The sequence below is a fragment of the Panthera uncia genome, unplaced genomic scaffold, assembly GCF_023721935.1.
Source record: "Panthera uncia isolate 11264 unplaced genomic scaffold, Puncia_PCG_1.0 HiC_scaffold_1169, whole genome shotgun sequence".
NCBI classification, from domain to species: Eukaryota; Metazoa; Chordata; class Mammalia; order Carnivora; family Felidae; genus Panthera; species Panthera uncia.
Genome location: NW_026057776.1, coordinates 1 through 11,612, shown reverse-complemented (window position 1 = coordinate 11,612; position 11,612 = coordinate 1). Strand labels below are relative to the sequence as shown.

Sequence of the window (11,612 nt, the reverse complement as noted above, 5' to 3'; positions counted from 1 at the left end):
GACCAGACATCCAAGCACCTGCTGAAGCCAGACCGGAATTTGGCCCGAGCCCTCAGCACTGGTCAGTGAGGACCCACCCTTCATCCACTGTCTTCCAGATCTGAATGGGATGTGGGTGGGAAATGAACTTGGGGTAGAAGCTGGGAGGCTGGAATCAGTGCATGAGTGGATACACTGAGCATCTGCTGGGTGCCAGGCACCAGCTCAGTCATACTATGATTATCATAGTGGTTAAACACAAGTGGGTTCTAGAGCTAAATTGCCTGAACTTAAATCCTGGCTTGCCACTGGGGCAAGTTGCTTGACCTCTCCATGCCTCAGTTTCCTCATCTGTAAAATGGGGATAATAGATTCTATCTCAGAACTTGCTTTGAGGCTTAAACAAACTGAGAACGTTGTTCAGCACATAGCCAGCCATCAGTATTTGGAATGTTTGGAGGTATAATATATGTACGTATATATGTGACAAGTAAATGGTAACAAATCATCCTCACAACAACCTTGTCAGGTCAAGATTGTTATCCCCATTCTAGGGATGAAGAAACTGAGGCTCAGAAGATTAAGTGACTTGCTCAAGGTCTCAAGGCCAGTCAGTGGCAGAGCCAGGATCTGAGTGCAGGTCTGACTCTAAACCACTCATCTGCCCACCTCCCCAGGAATGATCAAGGGGGACCTCCTGGAGAGGAGGGGGACCAAAGCTAGTTCAGGGGAGGAGACAGGCTATGGAGAAATCAGGAAATCTGTGGAGGGGGCAACTGAGGTAGCTGTGTCCCCCTCCCTAAGACTGTACCCCATCTGGAGACCTGAGCCCCCTGAGTCGGGAACCCCCTCCTTCTCCCATGGTGAAGAAGCAGAGGAGGAAAAAGTTGACAACACCGTCCAAGACCGAAGGCTCAGCTGGGCAGGCTGAAGGTGAGGCCCTGGTGGGCAGCTCCACTCCCACCCTGGACCCTCACCCCCAACTCCAGATCCCCGGCCTAGCTCCTTCAGGAGGAGGAAAAGTGCCTGAGCTGAATGCTTGACTATCATAACCACTTTGCACATAACTTAGTAAGAAATGGATAAAGACCACTCAGCTCCTGTCCCTCCTCCCGTTCGCCAGATGATGCCTTTTACCCAGTAGTTCCCAGCCCTGCCACTCCCCATCCCAATGTCCCCCATTAGTCTGTAGCTCCTGTCACCTCTCTTAATGACCCTCTGGTTTCTGTTCCTGCCCTCAACTCCACTTGCCATCCCAGTCCCTGCACCCAGAACCCCCTATGGTCCCCAGTGACTCATCACCTGACTTCAGTGTCCCCCAGTGACTCCTCAGCTCCTGGACTCTGCGCCCACCCAGCCCCTGTTCCCCATAACTTCTCATGGTCACCAAACTCTGCCAACAGCCCTTGACCACAGTGATCCACATTCCTGCTCCCGGTGACCTCCCCAGACCCCTGAGACTCCTCTGGAACCCCAGGACCTCCTTGTCCCAGGCCCATGACTCCGCTTCTGCCCCCTCTCCCTGTGTTCACTCAGATCCCTTCCCTTCCCAGAGACCTGGCTCCTCATTGGTCATGATAACTGGTCCCCACGCCCTGCTCTCTGCTGGGTGCTCAGACCCAGGTTCCAGATCTGCCTACTCTCATGGCTCTTGGCTTCTGCTCTACTCTGCTCCGGGGCCACTGACTTTAGTTCTGCTTTCTCTCCCCATCTGTCTGTCCTGCTTTGTCTCTGGCACTCTGTCACTATTTCTCTCCATCTCTCCATCTGCCTCTCTTTTTCTCCTTTCTTGGTCTCTTTCTCTGTTCTGCTCTCCATTCTATCTCTATCTCCTTCGCTTCGGGAAACCAGCCAAGCGCAAAATGTGGAAACTAAAATCCTTTGGTAGTTTAAGAAATATTTATAAAGCAGGTAACAAGCGGGGAGCTGGGAGGGGCGCTCAGCTGGGGTGCAGATGGGTGGGGGTGCCCTTGCCTTCCCCTGCATGTGCTCGGGCTTCCTGCTCTCCCCCACCTTCTGCTTCCCCAACCCCTCTGCCCCACTCCCAGGGGCTTGGGATGGACATCAGGGAGGAAGGGTTTGGGGAAGGCAACCCCTGTTTGAACCCTGTCCCTCATGACCCTCATCCCATCCCCCCACCCAGAGGAAAACTTCGAATTCCTGATCGTGTCCAGCACTGGTCAGACGTGGCACTTTGAGGCAGCCAGTTTTGAGGAGCGGGATGCCTGGGTCCAGGCCATCGAAAGTCAGATCCTAGCCAGTCTGCAATGCTGTGAGAGCAGCAAGGTCAAGGTAATGGTCGGGGTGAGGGTTGCGGGAGAGCAGAGATGAGTGTCTCAAGAGTCTGGAGAAGGGCTCAGAGGGAGAGTCAATACAAACCCCAACCCTTTCTGCAGCTACGCACAGACAGCCAAAGTGAAGCGGTGGCCATCCAGGCGATCCGGAACGCCAAGGGCAACTCTACCTGCGTGGACTGCGGGGCCCCCAGTGAGCGCAAGGGGGCAGCGGAGGGGTCTGGGAGGGAATGTGATTCGCTGGAGTTGGCGAATGCTGCCTGTCCGGCCAGAAGCCAACCTCTGCCCTCCTTCCCCAGACCCCACGTGGGCCAGTTTGAACCTGGGCGCACTCATCTGCATCGAGTGTTCTGGCATTCACCGGAACCTGGGCACACACCTGTCCCGAGTTCGTTCGCTGGACTTGGACGATTGGCCTCGGGAGCTGACCCTGGTGCTGACGGCCATTGGCAATGACATGGCCAACCGCGTGTGGGAGAGCGACACGCGGGGCCGCACCAAACCCACGCGGGACTCTTCGCGGTACGTGTGAGGGAAGGGGGTCGCTTAGGGTGTGCGGATCCCGAGAGGTTTCGCCGAGGAAGGGGCAGAGGTCCTGGGTGACGGTCCCTAGAGCCCTTCCCGTTCATCCTTGGTCTTGCAGGGAGGAGCGGGAGTCATGGATTCGCGCCAAGTACGAGCAGCTGCTATTCCTGGCGCCGCTGGGCACTCCAGAGGAGCCTCTGGGCCGCCAGCTGTGGGCCGCGGTGCAGGCCCAGGACGTGGCCACCGTTCTCCTGCTTCTGGCCCATGCGCGACACGGGCCCCTCGACACCAGCGTAGAGGACCCGCAGCTCCGCTCCCCCCTTCACCTGGCAGCCGAGCTTGCCCACGTGGTCATCACGCAACTGCTGTTGTGGGTACGTGGGGGTGCTGGGGTGGGGAAAGGGGTCTTTGAGAGCTCCGCCTAGGAAACAGCCAGGCGCGGGGGATCCTGGAAGCGGGCCTGGAAATTGTGGCGAGAATGTCTGCGAGTGTAGCCCCTACGGGGACGCTTGGTGACGCGGCCGTTTCTGTCCTCTAGTACGGCGCCGACGTGGCCGCCCGCGACGCACAGGGCCACACGGCGCTGTTCTACGCCCGCCAGGCTGGAAGCCAGCTGTGCGCCGACATCCTTCTCCAGCACGGCTGCCCGGGTGAGGGCGGCAGCACAGCCACCACCCCCAGCGCAGCCACCACCCCCAGCATCACCGCCACGCCCAGCCCCCGCCGCAGGAGCAGCGCCGCCAGCATGGGCCGTGCCGACGCCCCCGTCGCGCTGGTATAGTTGCCCAGCGGGAGAGACACCCCCACTCCCACGCGGGCCGGGCACGACCACACCGGGTGGACCGCTGGACAGATGCACCCACTCACCTCTCTAAACCGCACCCCGCCCCACGGGAGCACTTCTTTCCCCCACGAGGGCACAGCCCCCACGCCTCCCAGAAGACACAAACTCACCTCCCTCTCCCCAAAAAGGCATGGAGACCCCAGCTCAACACGCCCCCTTTCCACCGTTTCCACACTTGGATTGCGCTGGGTCTACCCACTGGGTGTCTGCGGAAGCAGACGCCCTGTCGCGGTACCTGCAGCAGGGAGCTTGGCTATGCCCGCTCGCGCCCCCTAGGGGTGGAGGGGGGAAGACCCAGTCCTGCTTGTGCTCGACAATCCCAAGGCTGGAGCACAAACCCAGGCTGGCTCCTGGGGCGACGCCACGCCAGGGGGAGGGGTTAGTACGTGGGAGGGCTAGCCCCGGGACTTGGGGCCAATACCCGGGCCCCCACCTCTTCCATGCTAATCTCACTGCCCAGTGAAGGGGGAAGGGCAGCGAGGGGCAGGACCCCTGCTGCCCAAGGGGGTAGGGGGGTCCCCAACCCTTTCCGTGAAAGGGACCATGAGGAGTGGAAATCAGGACGTCCCCCCACACCCACCCATGGATGGAAGCTAAAGGGCCGGGGGAGCCAAGAGCTTGGGTCCCTCCTCACTACTATCTTGGGAGGGAGAAGAGAAGGAGCAGAGCGGGCTAAGGGGACTGGGGAGGGACCTTGTAATTTATTGCTTTGTTCCCCAACAAGGGGGCAGGGGCGGGCAGGGGCTCGGGGAGGGCGTTTCCGGGTAGGGGAAGCCAAGGGTGGGCAGAGGGTGGGGTGGGGTGGGGGTGCTCTCGGGTTGTGAGTGTCTGTGACCGTGACTGCGTACCTGTGACTGTGCAGCGCCCGTGGTGATCTGGGGTAGGGGGCACCCCTACAGTGGGACCCCACCCCCACTATTCTTCCTGTCCAGTCCCTCCCTTCCACTGGAGCAGCTCCAGACCCGTCCCTCAACCCCATGATCCCTCCCAGCCAGGGCTAAGAGGATGTGAAGTGGCTGGGAGGGATACCAGGCCTCCTTCCCCATCCCCAGAAAGGGGGTGGTGGGGTGGATTTACCTGGCCCAGCCCTGCCTCCTTTAATCAATCCAGCCCTTGGGCCGTCTGTGTCAGTGGTTTCCGGTCTTTTTTCTTTTCTTTCTTTCTCTCTCTCTCTCTCTCTCTCTCTCTCTCGGCTAAAATATTTTTCAAAGGACCAGGTAATTTTGGGGAGGGGAGAGGGATGGGGGCAGGGGGAAAGGCCCCCATCTCCTCTGAGGCAGGTGGTGTGAATCTTCTTCAACAGCAATTAAAGAGGAAGTGATTTTGTCTAGGGGTTGAGCTGCTGGTTTGTTCTCTAAGAGGCGGGTCAGGGAACGGTCTTGGTCAAGGTTGGGGAACTGGAGGCGGGAGTGGCCCAGCGGAGGGTGCCTCTGCCAGGGCTGGTGACAGGGCAACATCCAGGCACGAGGTGGCAGGTCAGATACTTCATCATGTGGTGGAAGGAAACAGGCAGGGCAGAGCCACAGTGGGGATCCCGGGAGCAGAAAAGTCAATGACTCCCAAGATGACCCTGTTTCTGGGAAGGAGCTGCTGTGTGGAACTTAGGGGACTCTGAGGACAGGGGAGAGGCTGCTTGGAGAGGCGAGCAGAATGGGTAGCTTTGGTTGAGAGCAGGAACCTTGGAGTCAGATCTGAATTTGAAACCAGGCCCTCCACTTCAAGGCTGGGTGGCCTTGAGCGGGTTACCTTGGTGGCATCTGTTTATTTATAACCTGAACAATATCTGTTGAGAAGGACCTGGTAAGGACTCCAGCACTGTCCGGAGAGGACCACCCTAGGTACCTGATACCAGAGGTAGAGCTCATTATAGTAAGGACCTGGGGACAGAGGTAGAAAGTCTGTCTCCCAGCCAAAGTCCCCGGTGTCTGCAGACTCCATGCCCAGCTGCTGTGGACATCTGCCCACCTCCATGTCATCTACAGGGCCACTGAGGCCCCAGCAGACTGAGGCCAGTGCTGCCCCAACAGCTGCAGTTCTTCTGGTTCAGCGTGTAGCCAGTCCTGTTTGTCACACGCAGCAGAAAGCATTTGCCCTGATAGAAGGACTAGGTGGAGTGGTGTTGGGCCGGCAGCCAGCGCAGGTTGGGCACAGCCACCGCACGTTGTCATTCAGTCAGTGGCCCCGCCTCTTCTGGTAGAGGCCCCTTCCCCTCAGTCCCATGACGACGACGTACAGCTACAGGTGTGCCATGAAGCTAACAAGGTGTGGCTGCAGCGGCAGGTCCAGGTCCCTTTCACGTGGAGGCACTGATTCTCCAGGATTCTAGGCCGAGCGATCACCCAGCACAGCAGCCTGACACAGGAAGGTGAATGCAGGATCGCAGGGGCAGTGACAGGTGCAGATGCAGGGGCATAGTTTGGGAAGGCAAAACGAAAGGAAGAGGGGAAAGTAGCAAAAGAGACTCAAACAGGAACGCCTGGCCCGTCTGTCTTTTGGCTCAGAGACCCTGGACTCCCGCGCTCCATTTCCACTTTACTTCTTAGTGGCAAAAACTCACTCCCTTCCTCAGAAGCTCAGTGTGAGAGAGTATGAATGAGGAGGAAGTAAGGACCCTGGAGAGCATGAAATCACCACAGGGAACCACGGGCGGTGGGAAGTTCATTTCCAGCCGGTGGCGGAAGGTGGTCAAGGTGTCGGCAACTCCCCGCAGCAAATCCCAACACTAAGTAATCCACTGAATTCTTTTTATCATGGGCTGTGTCTTTGGCCTTGTGGGAAAAGTAAAGGGTGTAGTGGATGGAATGACAAAAACGTCAAGCCCTCCAGGCTGTGCAGAATAGGATTCTAGAAGGAGACTCCTCGGGGTGGTGGGGGTTGAAGGGGAGCTGCTGCCCTTTTACATCCATGCCGCCTTCCCGGCTCACCTTGGGTATCCTCGCCTGGATTCCTGCTGTCCCTCCCCATCCCCTCCTGGTTGCTATCTGCCACACATCCCACTCGCCTCCTTTTGGTTGCCTTAGCACAGCTGGGGCAGGCCGACTTTCTCCATGGGAGTTTCACCAAAAGCCAAAGGAAAGCAAAAATGAATTTACTGTTGAAGGTACAAGATGATTGAATCTAGCGATGTTTCCAGAACTCAGCTTTCTGATGATGTTGAGTCCATCCCTATCAAATCAAAGAGAACTTTCCTGCCCCAGTCTCTGCCTGCTCCCCTATTCTGAAAGATTTCCAATGGAGCTTCAGATCAGCTGTTGGGATTCCTTCTAAGGCTCTTGCCTCCAAGAACCATCTAGTCTCTTCAGAACTCAGGAGCTGGTTGAAGTTATTGAGCACTTCCTGTGGGCCAGTGCTGTGCTAAGAGCATGACACACACACTAGATTTCATTCAATACTCAAAACCACCATCGGAGGCCAGTGCAATCATCCAGAACTTACCCGGGAGGAAGCAGCACTTGAAAAGTTAAGTAACCAAAACAAACAAATAAACAAAAACTAAAGTAGCTGGTTCAACAGCCCCACTGACAGTAAATAAAGGAGTGAGGATTGGAACCCAGAATTCTGATTACAGATGCACTTGAGGCAGGGTCTCAGGTCTTGCACAGTAAAGCATTCCTCCCCATAACAGATACAAATGGATCTGGGGAAGCAGGATTTCACAAGTCCACTTGCTTACATTTCTTTTTTAAAGTTGGTTTTTTTTTTTAATGTTTATTTTTCAGAGACAGGGAGAGACAGCATGTGAGCAGGGGAGGGGCAGAGAGAGAGAGGGAGACACAAAATCCATAGCAGGCTCCAGGCTCTGAGCTGTCAACACAGAGCCTGCTGCAGGGCTCAAACTCACAAGAGATCGTACCTGAGCTGAAGTGGGATGCTTAACCAACTGAGCCACCCAGGTGCCCTTACATTTCCATATAAAACGATTTAAGCATAACATGCAAAATAAGCACCAGTCCACATTCAGAAAGAAGAGGGTTGGTCTCAGACAACTTCCTTCAACAATCGAATCTCTTAGTTTGCACTTCTGGAGACCTGGGAGTTCAGTGCCCTCTATCTTACCTTGTGAGTGCAGTCTTCGGCAGAAAGACTATATATCTCAGAGATGTAAAGAAGGGGGGGGGGCAGTGAGGGGCCCAACATCTGTACTTGGCAACAAGGAAGAGATGGAGAGACCTACCCAGACCCACCTGCCCTTGGCATAGTAGGAAGCTGGCATGTGTGGGCAGCAATGCCCTCTTTGGGCGTGGTGAAGGGTAGAGTCTTTACTGGGAGAAATGAAGCGGTACGGCCAGGTGGGCACGGGGTGTGGGTGGCAAACACAAGCTGCGGCACGCTGCTGGGAGAGAGTTCAGCAGGAGGATTCCCCTGGTGGGGGAACTCCGCGGTGTGCCCTTGGCTTTGGGGTATACAGGGGGAGAAGAGAAGGAACAGAAATGGGTGAGGAAAAGTGTTGCAGTCCTTGGCAGGCCAGTGGGCTTTGTTTCTCTGTCCTGGCCTCTTCCCGCGTGCCCCAGTGCCCACTGAGGCCACCTAGGGGGTACGGAGCACAGAATGGTTTCAGAGAGAGTGCACTCCACCCTGAGAACAGTCAGCCTCATGCCTACTAGAGCTCCCACCCCACCTCCCCCTGAGAAGAAGAAGAAGGAGAAAAAAGATTGACGGATGGTCCAGTTCTTTATTTGGAAACCTGATTGTTCAAGAACATGGTGGGTGGTTCTGTACCCCACCCTTTTCAGTGGGATTGTGTCAGAGGTGGTGGGCAACTCTCTCCCATTTCCTCAGAGACAGAGGGGGAAGCACCTCAACTCAGAAGTATGGATTGTAGGGAACAGTGTGGGAAGGGAGAGGAGTGGGAAATCCCAAGCCAATCCAAGGGAAGGGGGTGACCCTGAGGAGCAGTTCGGGCAGGGGGTGGGGGGCCTGCTGAACTGCCCCACTCTTCTTGTTCTCCCTGCCCTCCTCCACGCAAGAGATCTCACCAACTCTCCAGGTAGGGAGGGGAAAGGAACCAACAAATTAAGGGGCTGGTACCAGGGCGGGCTGGTACCAGGGCGGGCTGGAGAAAGGAAGGGGTTGTGGGGAGGAGCCTGGGAGAGCAAACCCGGCAGGCCCAGTTGGTCTTGGGCAGGTCTGAGCAGCAGCCCTGTGCTCCTGCCACGCCCCCCCCGCCGGGGGGCAGGATCGGCTGGATGCCAGGGTCCGAGGCTCAGCTCTGCCGCTTAGCCTTCAGGGCCCGGGTGGCTGGTGGGGGAGAAGGCAGGGCCAGTCTAGGCAGGCCCGGGATTCCCTGGCCAGCCGACGGCAGCGGTGGTCTCAGAAATCAAACTCGTCCAGGTCCCCCGTGCCCTCCCCGCCGCGAGAGCCCCACACGCGGCGGTAATTGCTCTCCAGCTCCTTCTGCCGTTGCCGCTCTTTCTGCGCCTCCTCTGCTCCCTGCACCTGCGGGGAGGGTGTGCCTTGAGTGAGGTCGCTGCTGGGGAGCCAAGGGCGCCCTCGGCTCCGGACGATCCACGGACACGGGCGGCTCGGGGGAAGGCAGGGACCCGGCGCTCGCGCGAGCGGCTCCAGCCGAGGACAAACCCTCCCGGCCGCCAGAACCGCCAGCCTCGAATCACAGAAGGACAGAAGATGGCGGCGAGGCTGGGGCTAGCCAGCGTGGCCGGAGCCGCGCTCTCAGCTCCACGGCGCGCTAGAGCAGGGCCAAGGCTTGGAGATCTGGGGCTGGGGGCCGGCGGCCTCTCACCAAGATATTGAAGAAAATCTCCTTGAGGTTTCTTGTGTCCTCGTCAGTCAGCCAGCGTGCGTCCTCCTCTGTCCCTTCCGCGCCGGGTCGCACGATTTTGATTTCAATTTTCCCTGGAAAGGAGCCACGTGGGCAGTGAGAGGCGAGGAAGGGTGGGAGCCTCGGTGCAGGGCCTCTGCCCCCCAGGCGCCCAGACAGGTTTCCAACTGGACCCAGCCCCTCCACCTCGGGCAGCAGGCCCTGCCAACAGCTCTTGGGCCAGCCAGCCCCAGGGCCCACCTTCCGCCGTGAGCCCCTCCCTCTCCAGCAGCTCTTTCACCAGCCCCTCGATTTGTTTCAGCTGTGGGTTTTCCCGTTTCATCTCGAGGACAGTCAGATCCTGATTGGGGCCTCCGTGTCGGAGCTTGGTGACCCGGACCCGGACTCTGTGCTCAGGATCCTCCTCTTAGAGGGGGAGACACACAGGGAGACACAAAGCAGAGCCGTGACTCCAGGTTAGGGGCTGTGGTGGTCACCTCTCCCTAAGCCACCAACAGGTTTCGGCAGTTTTCCACCTCAAACGCATACATGAACCAGGGCTCAGAATAAATTAGAGCCCCCCCACCCCAAGCCTATAAAGCTCCCTCCCCCGGCTACAGCCTCCCTCTTCCCTCCCGAACCAATAATTCTGCCTATCCCCTACAGGAAAAATGGCTGTGTTTCCTGAAGCAAAAATCAAGCCACCTGGGCCAACAAAGAAGTTTTGTTTTAAGAAGCAGGTTCAGAAACTGTGGTTTGGTACTCCACATGCTGGTACTTGAAAGACATTCCAGTGTTTATAGAGATAGTGGGATGGAAGTTGAAAACAGAACCTTCTGTTTGGAATGTCTGATCTCACAGGACCCTGTGGAATGGACATAAGGGGGTACAGGAAGATGGAACAACTTCAAGTCTGTCCAGGCAATTGGCTTACGAATAGCTGGGCTTGCCCTATCCACACCCAACCAGCTGGGGCCTCTCGCGGTGCAAAGTCCTAACTGTTGACAGGCTGCATCCTTCACAGGTGTGTGGACTTCAGCACACAGGCTCATTCACAGTCATTCCATGAATATCTACAGACCACCCACCATGTGCCAGGAAAGTGCCAGGCAGTGGGTGCACAGGAGCAAACCAGAAAACAAGACAGACATGCTCTTAAGGCTGCTTCCCAAGAGGATGAATAGAAGGTGGCCAGGCAAAGGGATGGAGGCAGTGAGAACAGCGTTCCAGAAAGAGGGAAGAGAGTAAGCACTCTCAGAAGGGAAAGAGCAGGATGCCCTCCAGGGTGCGTGGGCCTGGGCCGAGGGACAAAGACAATGGGCTTGACTGCCCCTCCCTGTCTGACAGCTCTTACCTGCTGGTTGGGGGGACGGGGGAGGCTTTTTGGGGACAACCCTCCTTTTCCTGTGCTTCTTCACCAGCTCTGGACTCTGTTTTTCCTCCAGCCTTTTGATGAGTTTGTTGAGAGTGGATGTCAGGGCCAGCATTGCCCGATCACGCTCGGATTCCTTCTTCAACCCGTCTGGGTCCAGCTCCTTCTCTGTCTGGAATGCCCAAGCAGGAGTGGAGAGTCAAGGGTCTGGGGAGTGAAGGTCAGTGGCCCGTGCTCTACTGAAGAGTAATAGCTAAGTCTCATGCCTCTCTCTGCTCCCCCTTTCCTATTGTCCCCCTCCTTTTATTAAGTAAACAACTGCCAGCTGAGGGTGCCCCGTCCCAGGCCCTGCGCTGTGTGGATGCTGACCTTTGCTCCCCTGCAGCCCCTCGGCCTGTCCCTCCCCACAGGAGCGGCCAGCTGCGGAAGCGTCAAGGTGAGAACTGTGCTCACCTCCCGGATGATGTTCTCCAGTTCCCGCTCCATGCCAGCCTTCACCTCTGAGCGGAGCCTGTCTCGGTCTGACGGGAGCAGTATCCCTTCCAGTTCCTTCTCAAACTCTCCCAGTAACTGCTGTTCATCTTCATCTTCGTCTTCATCCTCCTCCTCCTCCTCCTCTTCTTCTACCTCGTTCTGATGATCTGCGTCACTCTTCGCCTTCACCTCTGCTTCCTTTTGAGGGACGTCTGTGGCATCATCTGCAGGCTGCTCTTGGCCTCCATTTGGCTTCCCCTGGGTGGACGGGAATCAGGAGAAAGAGGTGGACGGTTGGGGTTTCCGCAGAGACGCACGGGCGGCAGACCCACGGTGGCTGGAGTGTGGTAGGGGGCACTCGGGGGG

The 11,612-nt window shown here is 57.3% G+C and overlaps 2 protein-coding genes across 2 annotated transcripts; one reads left to right on the top strand and one right to left on the bottom strand.

The window, feature by feature from the left end:
• Positions 1-6: 6 nt before the first annotated feature.
• Positions 7-7,703, top strand: LOC125916795 (arf-GAP with GTPase, ANK repeat and PH domain-containing protein 2-like). Its single transcript, XM_049623082.1, has 7 exons — positions 7-61; positions 784-912; positions 2,123-2,271; positions 2,376-2,466; positions 2,573-2,795; positions 2,917-3,172; positions 3,337-7,703. Exons 2-7 carry the CDS (start codon positions 840-842, stop codon positions 3,577-3,579), a joined length of 1,035 nt encoding a protein of 344 aa, XP_049479039.1. The 5' UTR covers positions 7-61; positions 784-839; the 3' UTR covers positions 3,580-7,703.
• A 591-nt stretch (positions 7,704-8,294) lies between these two features.
• LOC125916796 (protein OS-9-like) lies at positions 8,295-11,519 on the bottom strand (the record flags this gene model as incomplete). Its single annotated transcript, XM_049623083.1, has 5 exons — positions 8,295-9,078; positions 9,383-9,495; positions 9,662-9,826; positions 10,755-10,944; positions 11,226-11,519. Coding segments are annotated over 5 exons (888 nt in total), but the record flags the coding sequence as incomplete, so codon positions are not given.
• Between the last annotated feature and the right edge of the window lie 93 nt (positions 11,520-11,612).